This window comes from Rhamphochromis sp. 'chilingali' (assembly GCF_963969265.1).
Source record: "Rhamphochromis sp. 'chilingali' genome assembly, chromosome: 4".
Taxonomy (NCBI): domain Eukaryota; kingdom Metazoa; phylum Chordata; class Actinopteri; order Cichliformes; family Cichlidae; genus Rhamphochromis; species Rhamphochromis sp. 'chilingali'.
Genome location: NC_137948.1, coordinates 1,572,552 through 1,597,070, shown reverse-complemented (window position 1 = coordinate 1,597,070; position 24,519 = coordinate 1,572,552). Strand labels below are relative to the sequence as shown.

The 24,519-nt window shown below is 44.9% G+C and overlaps 1 protein-coding gene and 1 long non-coding RNA gene across 7 annotated transcripts in view; both read left to right on the top strand.

Moving 5' to 3' along the window:
• Nucleotides 1–6,945, top strand: part of LOC308396152 (NLR family CARD domain-containing protein 3-like) — a 29,846-nt gene extending 22,901 nt beyond the window's left edge. For all 6 annotated transcript variants that reach the window (XM_080881269.1, XM_080881268.1, XM_080881267.1 and 3 more), the window contains 4 exons: nt 1,844–2,014; nt 2,959–3,132; nt 5,579–5,625; nt 5,759–6,945. In XM_080881269.1, coding sequence (XP_080737395.1) covers nt 1,844–2,014; nt 2,959–3,132; nt 5,579–5,625; nt 5,759–6,291 — 925 coding nt within the window. In that variant the 3' untranslated portion in view covers nt 6,292–6,945. The remainder of the gene's footprint in view (nt 1–1,843; nt 2,015–2,958; nt 3,133–5,578; nt 5,626–5,758) is intronic.
• A 6,220-nt stretch (nt 6,946–13,165) lies between these two features.
• Nucleotides 13,166–19,936, top strand: LOC308396182. The gene is made up of 2 exons (XR_013971524.1): nt 13,166–19,550; nt 19,796–19,936. It is a non-coding gene; the product is annotated as an uncharacterized lncRNA (long non-coding RNA).
• The last annotated feature ends 4,583 nt before the right edge of the window (nt 19,937–24,519 follow it).

Here is a 24,519-nt window from a genome sequence, read left to right as displayed (position 1 = left end):
CTGAAATGCTCTCTCAAAAATGGGACCGTATATAAACAAGCCTGTGCCTTTAAAAATCACAGCCAGTCAACTGGTGGACTCTATTCAACTTGTAGAAATATCTAACAAATGATCAGTGGAAACGGGATACACCTGAGCTTAATTTTGAGTGGCATGGTTGTGAATACTTGCTTATACTTGCTTATACGTTTTATTTATTTATTTTTTGGTTGTTTCATTTTAAATAAGTTTCTGAAAAATTTTCAAGCAGACTTTTTTTTTTACTTTGTCACTATGGGTTGTAAACAGCACACGGCAGAACCAACCACAGTTTCACAGTTTGCATCCTGCTGTATTTAACACTTTTTCCCGGTTGCTGTACACACACAGTCAGCTGCAGCTCCACAGCTTGCAGCGTGAGCCGGGATTGCATATGCCGTACAGGTGAGTCCATCTCCCCTACAGCGGCTCAGCGATAGGGAAGTGTGAGTTCAGGTGGCTACCCACGTATCCGTGGCGCTGGTGACGGGGGCCACCCATGTGGCAATTGCAGATGTAAGCAGAGGCTCCCACGTGGCTTGGCAGGTGGCCGGCATGCAGGACCACTTGGCGTGCTGACCTCAGGACACCGCTAGACCGGCCAGCACGGTGACCTCAGGAGTAGCACGACCCTTGCACGCTTCGACCTCCACCACCTGCTTTAGATGCCCTTCGCAGCCCCTCCTCGACCTCCACCTCTGGCTGGAGAGGCCCCTCGCGCTGCCTCTGGCCGGTCCGTGAAGACACACCTGTCGCTCTGCGGCCCTCCTCCGGGACCATGACGGGTGCAGGCCCCTGCCGGCCAACAGCCGCTCCCACCCAAGGAGTGGGTGATGGGTGCGCTGACAGGCTGCATCCTGGCTGGTTTCACCCTGGAGGCCAGAACAGGCGCTGTGCAGTTGAGGGTCATAGGTGGGGGTGGCGGGGGTGGCGGCCAGGAACTAATCTGAGCTGCTAGACTCATGATTCGCTGCATCCGGGAATCGGATCAGTTTTCTAGTTCTTCCCACGGGTGGCGCGACACCGCTGCCTGCCAGCTCGGCCACTTTTTGGGCCAGCTCCTTCCCTGGCTGGCCCGGTCTTGGGTCTGCCACGCCCCCTCCTGGGTTTTGGCGCCACTGTAAACATCACACGGCAGACCCAACCACAGTTTCATGCTTTTCAGCATGCTGCTTTATTTAACAGCCCAACACATACCAACAACAACAATCTAATGACTAACAGCACAGCCTTTTAAGCCAGCAAGGCATGATTGGTGTGATTCATTTTGGAATGAGGCTCTAACATGACAACTTGGAGAAAACTGAACTGCTGTGAATACTTTCTGCATGCATTCTAGATCTGATCCTTCAGCCTCGTCTCCGAGATTTGCTAGCCTCGTGTTTTTCACTCACAATGTTGTCTTCAAGGACAGGAGTTTTGTTCTTTATATCAATTACACATACTTTAGTTAGCTAATCATAGCTCAGTTTATAACTCGCCTTCAGTGTAGTCTGTTATCTCCTTTTTCATTTCTGCTATGAACTTTCCAATAAGTGTGATCATACCAGAAGCTTACTGACCAAAAGCATCTGGTGGAGGTGCAACACTTAAGTGTCCCTTAGAAGAGATTTGTTTGGGCCAAGAAAGTGACCAATAGTGCCTTCTGTTTATGCCAACAGGTATATTTAGACAGAGGTTGATTTGTGTTTTCACCAAGAAAATGTAAAATGTTTTATTAAATTTGTTTTAACTCAAATTTTAGATTCTTTTCTTAACCATGAATTGGGTTGTCTAGGTTCAGCATTTACAGTAATTTAATCTTATCACAAATCTTGCTTTTCAGATTGAGTGGCTGTAACCTTTCAGGGAGAAGCTGTGAAGTTCTGTCTGCTCTCAACTTCCAGTCCTCTAGTCTCCGAGAGCTGGACCTGAGTAACAATGACCTGTGGGATTCAGGAGTGAGGCTTTTCTCTGCAGGACTGAAAAATCCACATTGTAAACTGGAATTTCTCAGGTCAGGAATCAGCCATAAAACATTAAATTGTATTAATATTTAAACACCTACCAATCATATAATTGTCAAATTATTTTTGTTTAACCTTTTGCATAGTGTTAGACTCTGGGTACTGTAGACTTTTTTCATATTTCATATTTTTGCATGTTTAAAAAGTGAATTCATTCACCGTCCATTTAGAGAATTTAGGGCTATTTTGTGCTTGTGATATACTAATTCCCTTTCATTGCTATGAATGATAGATTAAGGAAAAACTGCAGGAAATGCAAAAAAGACCTTGAGACATTGAGAATAGTTACAAGTACCTGGGAATCCCACAGGCAAATGTGGCTTCCAGGAAAGCTGCAACCACAAGTTCTGAGCAGTCAGCCGAATGGGAAGAACAAGATCTGGACAATCAATACCTATGCCCTTCCCCACTGGTGAGATCATCAGTTGGCTAAAGGAGGCGATAGAAAAAGCAGATGAAGACAGCCATAGTGATAGATGTAGCTGAGTGATAGTAATATGAGAAACCTGAAAAATACGACGGGCTGTGAGATGAGCTCAAAAAGATGTCGAGGGTGAAGGAAACAGTGGTTCTCTTGGTAACTGGAGCAGCGAGGGCAGTGACCTCCAAACTGGGCGAGTGGCTCCAGCAGATCCCAGGAATGACGTCTGAGATCTGCGTCCAGAAGATTGCAGTCCTAGGAACAGCAAAGATACTGTGCAGAACCCTCATGGCCTTATCACTGTGAAAGACAAAGCTGGCACCGCTGATTAACAATGGGCAAAAAAATCCAACTAATTATATCTCATTATGTGTTCTCAATTGCTGCTGCTATAAATAAAGCTAACATTACCTGAATGCGTGGAATGGGTGCGTGGCATTCAAGCTCAAACAAAAGAAAAAAACAACAACACAGCAACAACAAAAAAGTGTTCACACGTTGTTCTGTCTGCAGTCTGTCAGGCTGTCTGATCACAGAGGAAGGCTGTACGTCTCTGGCCTCAGCTCTGAGCTGCAACCCCTCCCATCTGAGAGAGCTGGACCTGAGTTACAATCATCCAGGAGACTCGGGAATGAAGCTGCTGTCGGCTGGACTTAAGGATCCAGACTGGAGACTGGACACTCTCAGGTATGGAGAGAATGTCTGATAGAGGAGGATGAATTTTAATTTCCTCAGGGAATGATAGAGTTCTCTGATTCTCTCCCTTTCACATATATTCTACGTGTGAATCAAAGGAACATGTGTTTCGTTCAGCCTGCTATCCCACAGCTTCCCATCCAGTGTGATACTCAACCTTTCAGCCTTAACTGGAGAGCAGTCTTCTGGTCGAGTCAGTGCTAAATCAGCTGTCGGCCTTCTTCACGTAGTTACTGGGTCTTACAGACAGACGCATCAAACAAACAGACATTTTATCTTCTAAAAGGATTCAGTGTTTCTTTTGATAATAAAAGCCTAAGCACCAAATGAGCAATACATATTTAGCCCTTCTACTTCTCAACATCTGGGGCTCCAACTTATCTCTCGACTCAGTCCTGAGTCCTCCTCACCCGACCCCAACCAGCAATGGCATCTGATAGTTTGGTGGCACGTGTTCGTCCTTTACTGCCGTTGTTATCAATCTGTTTATAAGAGTCCTCAAACATGAGATCTGACAACATCAATCCCAGAAAATTCTTTCATCTCATGTGACAGTTTCCATAATCCTTCCGGTGCCCTGGTAACTGACCCGTCCAGAGCTGTATAATTTGAAATATACATACAACAAGCCGACCCAGGCATTGGACACACCCAATGTGTCCAATTTTTTGCCAAAAGCATAACTAAAGCTATCCTGATCTGGACTGTCATAACTGACGTTGACATCAACTTTTCTGACAGTCCAGCTATTGCATTCCTGGTCAGGTTAGCCCATTTCTGCACATTGTAATGAACATAATTAATACAGCTAAAATCCTTATTGGGTGTTATGCAAAGTACTATAGACTCAAACCCGTTAACTGTTGGGTTTGCCAATTTATAAGTAAGTAACGTGTACTTATTAAGCGCTTTTTGTAGACAGGCCGTCACAAAGAGCTGAACATGAAGGTAAAAATAAACAGAACGCTAAGTATCCAAACTCTCTGTGAATGGTACTCATGGACAAGGCCCATTTAATCAATGGCCCTTGATCAGTGGTTGTTGATCAATGGGGATGAGAATTTGCATAATTATGATACTGACCTCCCAGCCCATTGTTCCTTCAGTGGGCTGGTTTCAGTCATTATGCAAATTTACTGTTTATAAGGTTGAAACCTGCAGTCAGCTGAGACTGAAGACGTCACCTGGATGATGACGAAACGTTTCTCCCACAAAACGCTACGTCCAGATGAACAGAATCAACTTTTGGAGATTTACTTACCTGGATGATTGAGAAATGCATCAAGAAGAACACTAAGTAACAAAACAGACAATATAAACAATACAAAAGGTTAAAGGTAAATAAAAAGGTAAAAGAAATGAAAACGATCAACAGAAGGCTTTGAATGAATTTTTATTCATCTGGAACTCCTTTCTGTATCCCTGTTGATTTATATGTGCTGAGAATTTTGTCTAATATGGACCGTCTATTCCAATTTTTGGACTGATGTACCTTTTGTCTTATAACTCTTACTGGCAGTCCCAACCTGACCATTGAGCAAGACACTGACCAGGCACTGGGCAATACCAAAACAAATCAGCCTTTATATCAAAGATCTGGAAGAATTTGGCCATAAAGTAAAATTCACGGTGCCGTCAGGGCGTACGTCCTCTACTTTGGTATCCAGATTTCGATATAAACAACAGGCTCTGCTTACCTTTATTTTGAAGGCTTTCTGTGAGCTGAACCGAAACCAGTTGAAAAACTCCGTCAGGGTCGCCACTTTGTTGTGTTCATTTTTCTTTCTTAAGGAAGAAGAACGACTATCTTTGGAAAGATTTTATTGGCTTCAGCAGTTGAAGTTGCAAGTTATTGCGTGCTGGACCTCAATGTGAACACGCGGTCTGCTTCACAAATAGGATGGCCCTGTAAGCATGCAATACAGTTTTATACCGCGATGTGGTGCTCCTACCGTCTCCCCTGCGGGTCTTCTCCACTCCGTCCATGTCTGACCTTGTCCTACCATCTGCTCCTTTCCTGAAAAAAAGGAAAAACACCTCCGTAGCCTAACCTTGTTGCACTAATATTATCCAGCAATTCTTAGCTCTTATTTTCTATTGATTATCTAAATCTGGGACATTGTGTTCGGACTTTCTAAGCCCAGAAAAAATATCCCCGTGACTCTAACTCCACAATTGATGTGTAAGCATGTTTGCAAGCTCTACATGTCAGTCTTAATAATTCAATTTAAGAATATTGCTGAATTAATGCGTTTGGCCCTTATTACATGGAGTGCCACATTTGTATGAGCACAATAGGAAGGTGTATAAACCATCAAGCAAAAGCAGCTTTATTTAATCATTTTCCATCCTAACACTATCAGTCTGTGTATGAGAGCCATGTAATGTCCATGTGTGCATGCTGACTGTGCTGCACTGACCCCCCTCCTCCTTTCAGGGTGGAGCCTGCTGGAGAACAATGGTTGACACCAGGTCTGAGGAAGTGTAAGTGTGTTTTTAATGGGATTCATGAAAACAAAGCAGCACACATTCACATCTCTGATCCATCATCTGTTCAATCAATGAACAGATGATGGATCAATAACTGCAGCTGGATTGTTTTTGTTCTCTCCATCAGATTCCTGTCAACTCACAATCGACACAAACACAGTGAACACAAAGCTCCAACTGTCCGACAACAACAGGAAGGTGACACATGTGGAGGAGGTTCAGTCGTATCCTGATCATCCAGACAGATTCGATGTTCGTCCCCAGCTGCTGTGCACAAATGGTCTGACTGGTCGCTGTTACTGGGAGGTCGAATGGGGAGGACTGGTTGATATATCAGTGAGTTACAGAAGAATCAGAAGGAAAGGAGAGACGTACAACTGTGTTTTTGGATACAACGATCAGTCCTGGAGTCTGGACTGCATTAAAGATGGTCCTGATGCTGTCTGTCACAATAACAATCGAGCATCCATCTCCTCCTCCTCCGCCTCCTCCTCCGTCTCTAACAGAGTAGCAGTGTATGTGGACTGTCCTGCTGGCACTCTGTCCTTCTACAGAGTCTCTGACACTCTGATCCACCTCCACACCTTCAACACCACATTCACTGATACTCTTTATCCTGGGTTTTGGTTAGAAAGTGGTGCCTCAGTGTGTCTGTGCTGAGTGTAAAGAGGGTCGTCCTGTTAGAGAAACACTGACTGTTGAACAGTTCAGTCTGTACATGTCTGTCTCTTTCACTCACAAACGATTTTCAATTCTTTTTTTTATTTAGTTTATTGCACCTTTTTCCAATTTATGTAGTTACTACGGACTTAATGCATACATATTATTACAATTTGGGATGTAATGGTTGTATTGATGTATAGCAACTTGAAAACTAACTTACCTTAAATATGTTTATTTGCAATCTCGAGATTTGCTGCAGCTTGAATTACTTTCTACTGAGTTGTAGCAGCGCATTTTCATGTGGTGTTCTCTGTGTGTTTGAACCAAGTTATGTAATATTTGCATAATTTGAGTTATTATATATTATGTCATGGACATGTATATGCATGCATGCATGTGTAGGTTTATCGTATTAGATATTGTTTGAGTTTATATTAGTTGAAGCTGCCTCCACCAGTGTGTGAATGCGAGAGAGAATGAATAGTGGTATTGTAAAGCGCTTTGGTTGCCTAGAAAAGCGCTATATAAATCCAATCCATTATTATTATTATTGAACCACTGCTGGTGTGACATATATTTAGTCTAATGGCAACATATGTTACTACAAACTGCTGGCAACACTGAGCATTGAGGTGACAATAAACTAGCTGACTGTGACAGCCTCTTGTCCTCCTTCCTGTATTCTGACCGATACACCATCTTGTTAGCTGAACCTAAAAGAACCAGCCCTCGCCTACTACTTACATATGGTGTCCAATGTGTGCCAAAATTGGGCCGGGCTGGAAGCACCTAAACATTTATTAAAAGTGCTATAATTTTTTTACTTTTTCACTTTAGAAACAGAAATCTTTGCACAGGTGATCTTTATATGTTCATTACTGAATTTCTGGATTAAAATCTGAACTAAAGCATATTTTTAAAAGGTTTTTATGCTGGAAAAAATAAATAAATTAGGTGAGGAAAAAATCTATTTAATGTTTCTGTGTTCCAGCCTCGGTAACTTTGACACAGTAACATCAGCTGCAATTTTTACATCTCTGATGAAATCTCACAATTTTATTTATACAGCGCCAAATCACACAAACAGTCGCCTCAAGGTGCTTTATATTGTAAGGTCGACCCTACAATAACACATACAGAGAAAAACCCAACAATCAATGACCCCCTATGAGCAAGCAATAAAAAGTGTGATTAATGCAGAGAGGTCTATTAACACCTAGTGAGTGAGAAAGGCTGAAGGCTCTGCCTCCCATTCTACTTTTAAATACTCTAGGAACAACAAGTAGGCCTGCAGAGCGAGAGCGAAGTGCTCTAATAGGGTGATATGGTACTACAAGGTCATTAAGATAAGATGGGGCCTGATTATTTAAGACCTTGTATGTGAGGAGCAGGATTTTGAATTCTGGATTTAACAGGAAGCCAAAACAGGAGAAATCTGCTCTCTTTCTAGTCCCTGTCAGGACTCTTGCTGCAGCATTTTGGATCAGCTGAAGGCTTTTCAGTGAGTTTTTAGGACTTCCTGATAATAATGAATTACAGTCGTCCAGCCTGGAAGTAATAAATGCATGAACTAGTTTTTCAGCGTCACTCTGAGACAGGATATTTCTAACTTTAGAGATGTTGCACAAATGGAAGAAAGCAGTCTTACATATTTGTTTAATATGTGCATTGAAGGACATGTCCTGGTCAAAAATGACTCCAAGGTTCCTCACAGCGTTACTGGAGGCCAAGGTAATGCCATCCAGAGTAAGAATCTGCTTAGATACCATATTTCTAAGATTTTCAGGGCCGAGTACAATAACCTCAGTTTGATCTGAATGAAGAAGCAGAAAGTTAGCGGCCATCCAGGTCTTTATGTCTTTAAGACATTCCTGCAGTTTAACTCATTGGTGTGTGTTATCTGGCTTCATGGACAGATAGAGCTGGGTGTCATCTGCATAGCAGTGTAAATGTATGCTATGTCTTCTAATGATGCTGCCTAAGGGAAGCATGTATAATGTAAACAGAATTGGTCCTAGCACTGAACCCTGTGGAACTCCATAATTAACCTCAGTGTGTGAAGAGGACTCTCCATTTACATGCACAAACTGGAGTCTATTAGATAGATATGATACAAACCACTGCAGTGCGTATAAGCACATTGTGCGCTATCGGTCCTGCGTGCTGCACAACAACATTCAATAGTTAATATTTACTGTTATTTACACTTAGCTAGATTAATGCTTTGCTGCTATTTCTTTTATGTTGCTCTGTTTTTTTGGTTGTTTTCTCTTCTTTTTCCTCTCAACAGGTGACTCGGGAGATTTTTCTTCTTTTTAATAATAATAATAATAATAAATTTTATTTATGAGCGCCTTTCAAGTCACCCAAGGACACTTTACAATAGGATAAAACACTTAGTAAAACAATGGCAGAATAAGAACAATAAAATACAAGCACAAGATAAAATGAACAAACAGTGGATTCACAGTGAATATGCAGATTTGAACAGATGAGTTTTGAGTTGGGATTTAAACTGGGGGAGAGAACCAATATTTCTTATTTCAGGGGGCAGAGAGTTCCACAGCCTGGGAGCAGAGCAGCTGAAAGCTCTGCTTCCCATGGTGGTGAGGCGGAAGGAAGGTACAGTAAGCTGGATAGAAGAAGAAGAACGAAGTGAACGGGCAGAACAAGTGGTGGTTAACAGGTCAGAAAGGTAAGAAGGAGCGAGGTTATGAATGGCCTCTTCCCCTCTGTTCTTCTTTTCCTTCATCTTTCTTTCTTTCTTTCTTTCACACTCTGAAGACCACCTCCACCTCCTCCAAAGCTTCTCCTCCCTGAAAGCTGCTCTATGCACCAAGGACTGGACAGAGGTCAGAGTCCGTCCACCATCATATGAGGGGACTGTGGGGAGAGCTTTGGTGACATTTCTGAATCAAGTAAACTCGATATTCAGGAAAGGGAAGAGGTAGAAGCTGCTTTAGGTGGAGAAACAGAAATGTTTATACAACTAGTGCTGGTCCTGCAGTTTGTCTGTGCTTGTGCTCCCTCGATGGCTGGTTTCCTTGTATGATACCTTGTATGTGTTCAGGTCCTTTTCCTTGAAGGGCACACAGAGGGATCTAAGAAAACTAATACACCGCTTACATTGGGGATGATGATTTTGTTCATTGTATATATAATAAATTGTACAGATCAAGTCAAACACAATACATTCATCCATCCATTAGTTTTCCTCCACTTATCCAAGCCCAGGTTGCTCCCTGTCAGATGAGGTCGGTGAAGGAGCTGGTCAATTCCACGAAATTTGGGAAGAACCTGCGGTAATAACAAGCCAGCCCCAACAACCACCTCAGTTCTTGTTTGGTCTTGGGACATGGGCAGGACACGATGGCTGCCGTCGTATCTATCTAAGGGCGCATTTGGCCCACCTCCCAAGTGGTATCCCAGATACTGAACCTCCCTTCGACCAGTTGCACACTTCTAGAGGTTGGCTGTGAGTCCCACCTGGGACTCATTGACCCCAGCCACTCATATTGCTCTGTACAGGTGTCACTGTGGACGATTACATGATCACACACAAAGCGTGCAGACACAGCACACGGTCTATGAAGAGCTGGAAAGTGGAAAAGGGCTGGAGAGAGCTCTGAACAAGCCGAAAGGAAGTGTGATGAATTGGAAAAAGCCGTACGGAGTGGAGAAGCCGGTTTTTTCCTTAGACTCTGCAGACAAGGACATCTGCCAGTAGCCCTTGGTTAAATCCAGTGTCATGAAAAAGCGAGCAGTGCCTAATCGGTCCAGGAGCTTGTCGACTCGGGGCATGGGATAAGCATCAAACTGTAAGACCTCATTCACCTTGTGGTAGTAAGCACAGAACCATATAGACCCATCTTTCTGCACCAGAATTATTGGGCTACAGCACACAGTTAGTGTCATTCAGGTAACCAATAGGGCCGTGAACGCACCGTCATGCATGGGCATGTTTCAAAATGGTGCTCTATGAGCGTGGTATGACCGCGTTACAGCCCATTAGCCCCACTATGGGGTTATAGCCACCCAGAAAAGCATTTCACTGCGGCTGGTAGCACCAACAACAAGTGTGTACTTCTTCTGTGCGAGTGTCACATCGCATTAGATGCAGACTGTCTCTAATCAAGGCAAAATGCAGATAGGTCAGCGCTGTATTCGGGCACACCATGTAACCACTAATTTTCATCACTTGGGTAAAGGCACGATTGCTCTATTGGGAAATCTGGAGCAATCGTGGAGTGAGTTACTGGAGGCAGAGGGGTCTCCCAAGAAGGCCCTGCAATCTCCTCCTCCACAGAGTTGGCATCGTACGACCTCGCGTCACCGCTGAGTGTAGCAGAGATGCGACATGCTCCTATAGGTCATGAACGCATCCCCACATGCTGCCAAACAGGTCATTAAACCCCCACCAATCTGTCTCCAGAATTAATGGATGCATTAAGCCGGAGCTAACCACATCCTTTCCTCTGTGCATTTGGCCCTTGTGTATCATTTCTAGCAGCACTAAGGGATTTTTGTATATGTCCCCATGCATGCACCTAACCAATCAGACTCCAACAATGGTTTTGGTGGGTCAGGGTCTGCGGGCAGCCCAAGTCCACTATAGCCTGGTATGTACTCCCTTGGCACCTTACTGGAACATTGTATATCTCTCCTGGACCAGGGGAAAGTGTTGGGAGATTGGCAACAAAGAACATCTGTCCAGCCTCCATCAGTGGACACTCCCAGTCAAAATGCACCAGTCGCCCACACGTTCAACACTCCTGCCCCGGCATCTGTGCAACCCCCGGTGGGTCGGGTGGAGCATCCATAGCTGCTGGAATCCTGGGAGAGAGAGGAGAAAGAAATGGGAGGGAGCTGAGAAGGTCAGGAGGGAGCTGAGAAGCTTCCTCTTCAGGGCTGGAACTGGCTATCCAAACTGGCTGAAGGTGCTGGGCCCTCCGGTCACACTGCCAGATGGTCCTTGGTCAGTGTGACTGCCACCTCCAGGTTTGCTGGCTGGAGACAGCTTACCCATTATGCCACCCCATCCCAAAGCCCCTCCACAAACTGCTCCATCAGTATTGAATCCAGCAGACCCAGCTGCAACTGTCTCACCGCTGCAACCACGAAGCCACGGAGCAAAAGTGAAGGGTCGGTCCTCCTTTGGTGCCAGTTTAACACTCATCCTGGTTACAGAGACCCAGCACATACAGACGGCCATGATGTTGTGTTTACGTGTCTTTACTAACACAGTGAATTTGTCTACATAGTTTGCACACTCAGCTGTGTCCGCCCACCTCCCCTGGCAGTGCCCCTGAACCTACTGCACCATGCCTGCAGCTGAGCCAAAGACCAAACCCCACCACCTGTAAGACAGGGGAGAGATGTGAAGCCAGGATGACCAGAACATCTGAGAATTTTACTATGTAATGCAAGATGTCTAATAGTAAATGTGCAAAATGTTTTAACGCTGCTTTGATGTTAAAGAAATTAACAACACGTGCACTAAAAGGGCAATAATGAGACAGCTAATGTTAATCTTAATCATTTATAATGTGTCCAGTTTAACGTACCAGTATACATGCATACTCGTGTATAATCAGGGTCCACTGTGGTAGGACTATCCGGGCTTGCCACAACCACCAGCTGACCAAATCATCTTATTCTTCACTAATGACATATCATTGCTGGATGTCATCAAGATTGATTATATTTCATCCTTTAGAGTCTAGTTTTTTGACACCAACAAATCTCCATAAAATAGATAAATATCCTGGGTGCCAGACAAGCAATTAAGAGGGTGAATGAATTTAAATTTTTATGTTTATTTTCTTGAGCATAATGTTGTAAATCAGCATGGGATGTGTCAGCTTCCTTATCAGGAATTGCATATGTTGATGGTCATTACAGTACTGATATACAGGGCATTGATTAGGTCAGAACAGCCCAGTCTAATCTAAAAACACTTGATGTAACTCAGGCTAAAGCCCAGAGTTCATGCTGTGGGGCCTGTGTACAGCTTGTAACGTCGGGTTGTGTTTAGTGGTTGAGAGGAGGCGGCAAAAACACTTAGCAGGATAATCAAAAGAATACACACTCACACTGGCTTTGGGAATTCCACAGCGTGTTCTTTAATGCACCTTCTCTTCGTCAAACATATAAGCCTGGTTGAACGGCTGCAGCTTAACAAACATAGCGCACAGTGTTCGTACAACCCATAACGTTGCAAAAAAAGGTGTCTGGAGAAGTAAAACATAAAATCCGTCCCTCCTCATGCACTAGCGTGCAAGCACATGTCCCCACAACCACAGAGAGGGCAGTGGTGCATACGGATGACCGGGGCTCTAGACTAACCTTTTGCCATGGGCACAAAAGTTAGGCACACTCAAATTTTTCAACCGCATCACTTAACACCACAGTTTTACATGTGCACATTTTCTGGGGGGAAACTGCAGTCCATACAGACAATATTCATTTCTAAATTATTAACTAACAATCTTGTGCTTAAAGTGCTTTGTCAATATTGTAGAAAACGTTAAACTTAATCATCATCTTGGCCTCCTCTGACGACCTGTTCTGATCATTTATCAGCACTGATACATGTGAGACTTCATCGGAATTGTGAGCATCACAGCAGAGGCCTTTGTGTCAAAGTAACTGAGAATAAAACACAGAAAAACATGAAGGAGATTTTCCTGGCCTGGCTTTTTATAGCAGATAATCTTAAAAATATTCTACAATGTTCTGTAATTTTGCATAATTTTAAAAAGTTTAAATTTCTTCAGTATTGAACAGCAGAAATTAGGCTTTCTTGTCCGAGGTCATTTAAGTGAAAGAAAGGAAAAAAGAAAAAGACAGCAGCCGACAGCGCTGTGAACGACTGGTAAGGCAAGGCAAGTTTATTTGTATAGCACAATTCAACAACAAGGTGATTCAAAGTGCTTTACAGAGACATTAGAAACAAAAACAAATAAAAGCATGATTTAAAATTGATGGTGGGTAATAAGCGAATGAATAATGCAGAAAACAGATTTGAGATGGGAAACTGTTCTTGAAGTACACAGAGAGAGAGAGAGAGAGAGAGCTAGCTGTGCATGAAGTGTGATTTTAATAGTCGTGGAAGCAAAACAGCAAAATTCATGACGACATTGATCAAATGTGAAGCGCAGTTTGCTGCTTCTTTTGCTGCTGGCTCGGTGAATTTTGGTAGAGAGACAAAACCTGCAGCTCAGAATCAGCGCAAAAAGACGTAATCACAGCGCGGACCGGACGCATCAGGATCGCTGAGCTCCGACAGCGTGTCCGTCTGCGGGCCGGCGGGTGAGAAAGCCGAGAAAGACAAAGCTGATTCTGATGCGTCGGTCTGTGTTTACGTCTTTGTGTGGAGTCTGTGTACCTGCTCTCATCTGCTGTTTGGTTGTTGTTGAAATGGTTTTGTGAGCTTTAATCTGAGAATCTGGCGTTTCTGGCAAAACACAGTTATTTAAAAGTCGATTCAGGATTTAATGAATCGATATCGCTTTATTCAAGCTACTCACCTCCCACTTCCACCTGCACTTTCAACTGGACCACGGCCAATCAGAGAGGTCCCGCCCCTTACTATCTCTGATTGGTTTAGTCCACGATAGGGGCAAAATGTGTCTGTTGTTGACCACAGGGAAGGTTGCAGATTTTTTTTTTGTTACTCGAACAGTTGGTCCCCACCAAAGATTTTTTTTAGTCGCACCATTGAAAAATTTGGTCGCACTCTAGACCAGCGGTCCCCAACCCCCGGGCCTCGGACCGGTACCGGTCCGTGAGTCATTTGGTACCGGGCCGCCAGAGTTGAGGCTCGGGTGTGAAATGTATGGTTTTCAGGGTTTTTATCGGTTTTCAGCGTTATTTTGTTATTGTTTTGATCGTTAACTCGGTTTTCCTGGGTCTTTTCACGTGTGTCATGAATAAATCTTCTTTTTTTTCGGTACTGGTACTAGTTTTATTTTGTTGTATTTATCCGCGACACCTTAAAGGCCGGTCCGTGAAAATATTGTCGGGCATAAACCGGTCCGTGGCGCAAAATAGGTTGGGGACCGCTGCCCTGCCAATGACAACATTAACCCTCGACTTGGGTTGTCTTAAAGAGACACTATACCACTGTGACTGTTACAAGCTCCAGTCCCAGCTTTGTTGGTAGAAATAAGGGAAATGCCACTAGAAAGACCTGATGTTGGAGCTGCTGGCTCTGGTGTATAAGACTGAAAACGATGGAGGATCCTGGATGGGGGCGTTTCTGTGGATCATGGTAAGGTAGAAGGGAACAAGACTGCACACATAACAGCCAAAGAAACACTAAAGTGAGAACCTGACAAGGGACTGCTTCAACTGTGCTATACAAATAAACAATAAGCATAATATGCACATATGCATAATACTTTACTTGGACCATCTGTGTTTGCAAAGTACCAGAATTTATGTGAGGATTTGTAATTCTTCAAAGCACCTGAGGGGGCAGCAAAACACATTTCATTCGAATAACCTACATGAAGCCAAAAGAAGAAAATCTACAGGAAGAGGCGGAACAACAAAGATTCAACATCACATTCCTGAAACGAAAGTAAAAGTTAGTGAGAAACAGCAGAGCTGCAGTCTGGAGAACATCAACGAACTCAAATACAGGTGAGTGCAGCTGATCAGAGTTACTGTGTTCAACAGATTAGTTCAAGTTAAAAGTGCAAAATTGAAAAAGTCTGCTTTTCTTTCTAAAAACAGGAGTTGAAGAGACTCACAGACGACAGCCACGCTGTCTTACTTTAAAAATTAGCTGTAGCTGTCTAAGAAAGCGACACCACTAAACTTTATTGTTACAACAAGTATTTTTTTTTTAAATAAAGAAATTAATTAAGAAATAAAAAATGGCATTGGTGGTGGTTAAAACTGAGAATCATGACCTGAGATAACCATGTCGTGCTACATTCACAAGTGTTAAAATATGAAGGTTAGAAGATGAGCTTGGTATCAGATGTAGGCATGAAAGAGACTTTTGATGTGCTCTCGCATGTTACACCTGTCCCACATCCTAACACTTCCTGCTGTTTGCATGTCCAAGTCATCAGAGGCAAACACGCAGAGTTTTTGGTTTTATTCCCACTTAAAGCTGGTTACCGATACTGAGTTTAATGAACACCGGCAGCTTCCCAAAGTGAGAGCTCTACAGGCCTGCAGCCAGGAGTAAACCAAAGCGCTGCTGGTGTCAGAGGGAATGTTACAAGCTAAGCAAGTCCCTAAAGACAGAGTGAATGAATACTGTGAAGATAATTAGCAGGTGATTCAGCAGAGTGTGATTTGCAATTTGGCACCATCTGTAAAAACTAAAAATCCTTACGTATTAAATAGCAGAAATTAGGCTTTTTTTTGTTAGTCATTTTTGCAAAACAAAACAATTCAAACGCGGACAGCCACACTGTACACAACAGTAGACTGGTGTGTAATGCATCTGTGCATAAACAAGAAAATAAAGAAAATAGAGATTTAACTGGAAACTGTTCTTGAAGCACACTGGGAGGTGGAAGTTTGTGGGAAATGTGGTTTTATCACAGTGGATTTTTGGAAGTAAGACAGGATTCATGTTAATGTTTCTCAAACCTGAAACGTGTTTTGGTCTTCTTTGACATGATGAAACTTGCAGTTTTGTAACCTGTGCTTTTGGCAGAGACATTGTTTTTTCTACATGCTGTCGGACGAGTGAGGGAATCGTACTTTGTGTTTACATCTTTTCACAGAATCAGTTTTCCTGCTTTTTTGCAGTTTTAGCTGTTTGTAAATGGTTTTGTGAGCTTTTAGCTGAGGTCTGGTGGCCAGGCTTTACAATACAATACAACTTTATTTATATAGCACATTTAAAAACCAACGGTATACCAAAGTGCTTCACAATAAAACAGCAGATTAAAACATTAAAATTTAAGACCATTAACAAAGTACTGAATATGCTAACAGGTCAATGGCACTGATTACACAAGAATAAAAGTAAATATCAAATCAAACTTGCTAAAAACACACAGGTTTTAAGTAGACAAAGATATATAGAAAGATTGGAATTGAGTACAAAATACAGGCGTTAACTAACTGGGAAAGCAAGGTTAAATAAGTGAGTTTTTAAATGTGATTTAAATAACTGGATGGAGTCAGACGCGCAAATAGCAATGGGAAAGTTGTTCCACAGGTTAGGTGCAACCAGGGCAAATGCACGGTCACCTCTGGTCTTAAGCCGAGATCTACGCTGAACCAAGAGTAATTGGTCAGATGATCTGAGGGCTCTCCCAGGGGTGTATGGTCTAAGAAGTACGACAAGATAGCTAGGTGCTGTATCGTCTATAATTTTGAAGGTAAGCAGCAATATTTTAAATTCGATGCGGTATTTGATGAGGAGCCAGTGCAAATCAGCAAGGACAGGGGTGATAGAGGCAAACCTTCTGGTTCCAGTCAAAAGGCGTGCTGCGGCATTTTGGACAAGCTGTAATCTATGAAGAAGAGCAGCATGGAGACCAAAGTAAAGGGAATTACAGTAATCTAATCTAGAGGTCGCAAAGGCATGAATAAGCTTTTCAAGATCCTTATGTGGTATGTAATGCTTGGCCGTAGAGCTGGGCGATATAAGATTTTTTCATATCACGATATGTTTTTTTCATTTCAGGCGATAACGATATCTATCACGATATCAGCCAAATAACTATATTTGTAAGATTTAAATGTGCCGTTGCTCACAAGTAAAATGTGAAATAATCAGCAGCTTGTTTTTATTTAAATATTTATTTCCCATAATAAGTTCAACAGGGTAGATGTACTTAAGGAACATGAGACTTTTTCAGATAAATAAAGGCAAATATTGAAAACTACACAAAAGGCAGCCGCTAAAGCGTTTAAGTTTCAAAATAGAACAAATGAAACAGACTAAACTGTCAATTCCACTTAGAAACAAAATATTAATTCTAAAAATAAATCTTAGTTTGTTTTACAGAAGAACAGACAAAACTGACTAACTTTTGTCAATATCAAATAAACTGAGAACTAAAAGGAAATTCTCAATCTCTCCTTGTTGTATAGCTGAGCTTTTCAAACAGTTTTAACAGTTACTTTAGTCTGACAAAAGCCGAATGACGAATTAGCGCTTCCAGTCAGAGACCGAGGCTACGTCCACACGTACACGGGTATTTTTGAAAACGGAGATTTCTTCTTCTTGGGGAGCTCAACCCGGGGTAGCGGTCACGTCCGGTTGGGGGCTCTGTTGGCTCTCAGGTGACTGTTTCCTCGCGGCTGCGTGCAGCGGGGCTAGGGGAGGGTCTGTGCTGACGGACGTGGGTTACTGACCTGGCAACCTGGCTGCCCCTGGGTGGGTCCGGGATGGGCGTGAGGTTCTGGGGGCGCTCCGTCTCTGGGCTGGGGCCCGGGCCGGGCCTCGGGGGCTTGGGTCCTGGTTGGTGTGTTGCCGGGGTTGTGGGCGGGTGGGTGCATGGGGGCCCGGCCCTGGAGCAGGGTGCCGCCGGTGCGTCGAGCCGCCTGGGGGGCTCTTCAACTGGTGGGGGGGGGATGGTCACATCTTGCAGGAGCTTTCTTCTCTTCAGGAACTCTCTGCAGGAGGGGGAGATACAGGAGAGGTGGAGGAAGATCTCAGCCTGGGCGTTTACCGTCTTATGTAGTCTGGAAGATGTGTGGATGGTGGGGTGGGTGCAGTTTTCTCTGTGGTGGGGTTGGGTGGACTGTCCAGGGCTCTGTGGAGCCGGGGGGCGCTACTGCACTGGGCCCCGGTCTGATGGGCCTGGGCCCCCCTTCCCTGGCGGGTCGCGGAGGGTGGGAGTGCCTACTGGGGTCAGCGGGGGAGCTGGCCCCAGGGAGGGGTTACCTGCCCCTCCCTTCCTTCCCTCCCCATCTCCAGCTGCCTCCCTCTTCCCGCTCCTCCACAACCACCCACACATGCAGGGCCTTGGAGTGGGGGTATGTCACCAGGGTGCAGAGGAGGCTACCCCCCCCCTGTCCCCTTCTGGCTGCCTCTGCCTCAATTTTATCCCACAACTTAGACATTCACATTATTCACACTCTCATTACACATACATATAGGATCTTGGGGGTGGGCACAATCACGGAGTCCAAATCACCATCAGGGTGTACACCTCACCCCTGACGTCGTTGCCCACCTCTCAATTTTAAATACACTTAGTCATTGAGGGCTAGCAGGAGGGACTATGCGCTTACCTGCTGCTCTCTGGCAGGTAGCTCCATGCCCTCCTGGGTTTTAATTGCACCTTAGAACACATATGCATCAACACTACAATGAGCGGGTGGAGGGAGGTTTGGAGTCTTCTCCCACCCCCATTCTCTGCGGCCTGCTGGAGCGGGAGGGCTAGTAGGAGGAGTTGGCCGTCCGACTGCGGTCTGGGGTGTGGGGCCTCCCTGCTGCTGCGGAGTCGGGATGGTCTGCCTCTCCCCACCGCAGGGAAAAGGGTAACACCACCTGGGTCTGGGTGCAATTCCCCCCTCCAGGGGCAAGGGTACCTAGACCCGGTTTGTAGAGTACGCTTGGGGAGTGTGATTGTGTGTACAGCGTCTCTTTATGTCTGTCTCCACGTTGGTTGAGTGTGGAGTGAGTGCATATGAGAGCATGAGGGTGGGAATGGATGTTTGTGTCTGTGTGTGCCTGTATGTCTGTGTCTATATGTCAGGTTGGGTATCAGGCACCACCTCTCTGGGGACACCTCAGGCCCTCCAAGGTTTGGAGGCCTATCTCCACCCACCACCACTTCCCCTGCCGGTGGCGGACTCCCTCAGGTGTCGGTGTGTTGGTGGTTCTTTGTGTCTGGGGGTGGGCGTCCGGGTACACACCGGCTCACTCCTTGGCGGCCGCTTGTCGGGGCCTGGGGCCTGGGGCTCGCTCGGGCCCCTTTGGAGGTGGGGTGCCCCCGGCCTCTCGGCCTGGGGCTCGGTCACTCAGGCGCAGCTGGGGGCCGGCGGAGCTCACGGGCGCGTCACTGCAACTCCCCCTGGCTTCTGCTCCGCGGCTGCTGGGCGAGCCCTCATCTGGGACTCTCCTCAGCTCTTACTGGAACAGTGGCGCGGCTGCCCCTCTGTTGGTCTTCCATGGTCTCTTGTGTTCTGGGGGCCTCTGGATGTCTGGAGTTTTGATCTCCTCCATACCCGCTTCACACCCTGGAGGACGGGGCTGTGGCCCCCCCACACTCCCTAGCAGATCATTACATGGAGAAACCTTTGGAATGCAAGCATGCTGATCCACACAGGTATGCACACATGGGTATTCACAGACGCGGACTAAAGCTTTCTTGGCTGCTGCCTCAAAGCACACTGTGCGCTGTCTATCTTGCGTGCTGCACAATATTGTTTATTATTTAGTAACTATTGATATCTATGACTAGCTAGTTTATTGTGATGGTGCTTTGTTTTCTCTATTATTATGTTGCTCTTTGTTGTTTGCTGTCTCCTCTGTTTGTTTTTGTTTGTTTGTTTTTTTTTTTTCTCCATACAGGTGACCCAGGAGTTCTTTTTTTTTTTTTTCTCTCTCTTCCCCCCCCTTCTCACCGTCTCTTCTCCCCTTTGGTTTTCTTTCTTTCTCTCATTCATTCCCCCTGTCCTATTTATTAAAAAAAAAAAAAAAAAAAAAAAAAAAGACAAAGGATGAACTGAAGCTCTGCCATCACGTAATGTCGCATACTGCTGTTTCTGATGTCATTAAAAAAAAAAAAAAAAAAAAAAAAAAAAAAAAAACGGAGATTTTCCGTTTTCGTTTTAAAAAATAATCCCGTCCACACATAAAGGGAGAAATGAAGGAAAACGCCGCTATGAACATGCCAAAGCAGCAGGTGGCGCTAGATTCCTAACCGTGCAGAAATGTTGGCCAATCAGAAGTCTAGAAGCCTTGGTGAGAAAAAGTAAACAAAGCTGGGACATAGAAGCAGAACCGAGTCGTATGTGTGGAGGGACAGTAACTGTGTGTATATGTAAGCATTTAAACACTGCAGAGAGTAGAATTAACAGTAACAGTATTGTAGAAATTCATTTCACCGAAACAATAACGTGGCGCACAGTGTGACGTCAAAAAATGCGCACACCTTTGATGCTGCGTTTTCTCCGTTTTACTAGTCCACACGTAAATGCAAAAACGGAGTTTTCAAAAATCTTTGTTTTCAGTGACCAAAAACGCCGTTTACGTGTGGACGAAAGGTGCAAACGCATAGAAAGATCTGCGTTTTCAAGAATGCCCGGGTACGTGTGGATGTAGCGCATGCACCAGTTTATTGTATTTCCAGACTTGCTTTCGGCACAATTTACAGTGCACGCTACTCTGTTTTTTGTCAGACTTGAAATAGCCGAAATACCTTCACACTACGGAACTTCTATGGCTCTTCCGTTCGACAATCTCTCCGGCGTTGGAACCATCATCTGTTTTCTTTTCGGTAACCTTCGGTCACGCTCGGTTGATTTTTCTAGTTGGCACACTCATTTCCTCCATTACCCGGGCGGCTGGCTGCTTCCCAAACAAATACACATGTGCAGCTTGGCACTTGTGCTGTACGTAACAAGTCACGTGATGTGACGCTGCGGCTGTGATTGGTTCTGCTCTGCGCTACTTAATTTGGATTGGCTGTTCTTTTTTTTCTTTTTTTCTTTTTTTTTTTTTAAGAGGACAAGAGCGGCGAGGTCTATCGCGATAGAAAAATTAAACTATCGAGAAAAAGTTATATCGCGATACATATCGTTATCGTTCTATCGCCCAGCTCTACTTGGCCGTCGAAATAAGACGCAGTTGGTAGAAGCTAGATTTGACTACAGAGGACACTTGTTTGTCAGATTTGAAGGAGCTGTCCAGCAGCACACCTAGGTTACTAACAGTGTCAGAGAGAAAAGTGGCGAGGGATCCAAAGGTATCAACTAGCTGGCCCCGGGGGAAATAACTGTCAAACACCACAATTTCGGTTTCATTTAAGATTAGAGAGTTGCCCAAAAGCCATTCTTTGGCTTCTCTCATGCACTCTATGAAGCAGTGCAGGTACAGAGCAACATCATCAGTTAGCTGAAAGTAAATTTGTATATCATCAGCATAGCAATGAAATGACATGTTGTATTTTTCAAAGATTAAGTTTAGAGGTAGCATATAGAGAGAGAATAACATTGGGCCCAACACAGAGCCTTGAGGCACGCCACAGCAGAAGGATGCAACAGAGGAAGAATAGGTACCCAGAGTGAGAGAGGAGGACCTGCTCGAAAGATATGATTTAAACCAGTTAAGGGCGTCACCTCTAATGCCAACTGTATGTTCTAACCTCGTTAGTAGAATATTATGGTCCACCATACTAAAGGCTGAGGACAAGTCCAGTAAGCCTAAGACTGCAGAACGACCTGAATCGGCAATTAGGAGAAGATCATTAAGGACTATCAGCAGAGCTGTTTCAGTGCTATGACGTGGTTTAAAGCCAGACTGGAATTTATCATTGATGTTGTTCGCATCCAGTTGGGCCTGGAGTTGCGAGAGAATTATCTTCTCCAAGATTTTGGACAGGAACAGGAGTTTGTGAACTACAGGCCGATCTCCAAAGTCATTATGATCGAGGTTCCTTCTTTGAGAACAGGCTGCACTACAGCGTGTTTAAAGGCTGATGGAACATGGCCGGAAAGCAATGAAGAATTTGTGAGAGTTAAAATACTGGGCCCAATTCCATCAAAACCATCCCTGATAATGCGTGATGGGAGAATATCATGTACAGAATTTGTATTTTTCAGTTGTTCAACTATTTGCTTAAGGGCGGGGAGTGACACCGGCTCAAACTGATGAAAAGTTGATGAACATCCAGGGGTGAAAGCAGGGCTCACAACTAAAGGGTGTGAAGACTTGAGAGATAAAAGTTTCTGTGAAGTAATAACAAAATTGTTCGCAGAGAGCTGGAGAGGACACCATCGGCATTTCATTGACCACTGGATTAAAGATTTTAAACAGCGTTCGAGGATTATAGCCATTAGTCTCAATAATTTCAGAAAAGAAAGCCGCTTTAGCCATTTTAACAGCATTTTGAAACTTCAGGCGGCTGGTACCTAAGATATCAAAGGATACCTGGAGCTTAGTCCAAGGGGCTTAGCCGGGCTCCACCCAAAGACACTACGTGGGTCTATCTTCCTGTGTACCCACCCACAGGAGGGGCCATAAGGGTTTGGTGCTCTGTGGATCAGGCAGCAGCCAGAGGTGGAAGTCTTGGTGCTCCAATCCCTGGCTTCAAAAACTGTTTGTAGCCCTTGGAGTGACCCTTTTTGGTGGGGTAGGAGCCAGAGCTGGTGCATAAGGTCAAGAAATGCCAACTAAATTTAGCATGGCTCGCCTGAATGCATAGCTCAGACTGTACGTTGGGGTTATTCCCAGTGAACGAGAGGGTTGCTTCCCTTTGCCTGCCTGACTGTTGTTTGTGCCCATGCACCAAATAACAGTTCAGAGTACCCAGGCTTCTTGGAATCACTGGCTGGGAGCTGGAGAGTGCTCCACCCAGGGACTGTTCTGCTGGGGGTCTTCAGTGCTCACGTTGGACCTGAGTGGTGTTTTGTGATTGGACTTTTGTTGGCGAGTGTCGTGGCAGTTGTCCCAGAACACAGGAGATGAAGGAAGCCGTCACCTTAAAGGAGTCTTATGAGGCTTGGTCAGCCTGTGGGATTCCAGAAGCACCTGACAGGTACCAGCAGAACCAGCAACGTGCAACAGTAATAGTGGCTTATACAAAAACTCAGGTGTGGGAGGTGCTCAGGGAGACCGCGGAACAAGACTTTAGGTTGGCCTTAAAGTTATTTAAGAGACACACTATTTACAGTGGTGACAGGACGCTGCTGACCTCAACCAAAGACATGGCCAAGCAGTGGAAGGAACACTTTGAGGACCTCCTCAATCCCACATTCACATCTGCTATGCAAACAGAGTCTGGGCATACGGTCTGTGACTCGCCTATCACTGAGGGTGAGGTCACCAATGTAGTTAAACCACTGCTCAGTGGCAGGGCCCCTGGAATGAATGAAATGGGCGCTGAATTCCTGAAAGCTGTGAAGGTTGAAGGGCTGTCCTGGCTGACATGTCTCTGCAACATTGCATGGAGGTCTGGTTCTGTTGGCTTATTGGCATATTGTGACCAAGTAAAGAATCTCATAGTTTTATTAGAGTCTGAATTTATTAAAATGTTATACTACCCATAAAAAAATGTCAGCATGTTGTTTTTTTATTATTTTAAATGGGAAATGTCATCCGTCCATCCATCCATTCGCTTCCGCTTATCCTTTTCAGGGTCACGGGGGGCGCTGGAGCCTATCCCAGCTGTCACAGGCCGAGAGGCGGGTACACCCTGGACATGTCGCCAGTCTGTCGCAGGGCCAACACACAGGGACAGACAACCATTCACACTCAGATTCACACCTAGTGACAATTTGGATTATCCAATTAACCTATCCCCACCAGCTGCATGTCTTTGGACGGTGGGAGGAAGCCGGAGTACCGGAGAGAACCCACGCAAACACGGGGAGAACATGCAAACTCCACACAGAAAGACCCCGGCCTGATGGTGGAATTGAACTCAGGACCTTCTTGCTGTGCGGCAACAGTGCTAACCACCGTGCCACCGTGGGAAATGTGTTTAAATAAAAACTTTTGTATATTTTATAGTCTGTTTAAAACCTTAATCGATCTACTGTTTTAAAAACATCTGAAGAGACAGATGAGAGACCCCACCCGCACCTACGGTCACGAGCTGTGGGATCGGTCACTACCCACAGCGCGTGATCGTAGGTGAGGGTAGGGACGTAGATCGACCTCCAAATCGAGAGCTTCGCTTTTACACTCAGCTCTCTTCACCACGACGGACCGGTGCAGCGTCCGCATCGCTGCAGCAGCACCAGTCCGTCTGTCGATCTCCCGCCCCCCTCTCCCGTCACTCGTGAACAAGACCGAGATATTTAAACTCCTCCACTTGGACCAGGAACTCGTCCCCACCCGGAGTGGGCACTCCACCCTTTCCCAGCTGAGGGCATCCTTAAAATGTTTATGGTGCAAACTCAGCTTTTGGAATATCCAAGAAGAAAGCATGTGTACTAAACCAACTACTGAGTGCAAGAAGAGCTAAAAGCTCACTGACATCACCTCAGTTGTAGCTTTGCTAGCAAGCACACGGTCCTGTCATCATGAGAGGAAGACTCAGTTTAATATGTAGCTGGTGACGCGACGTGGCT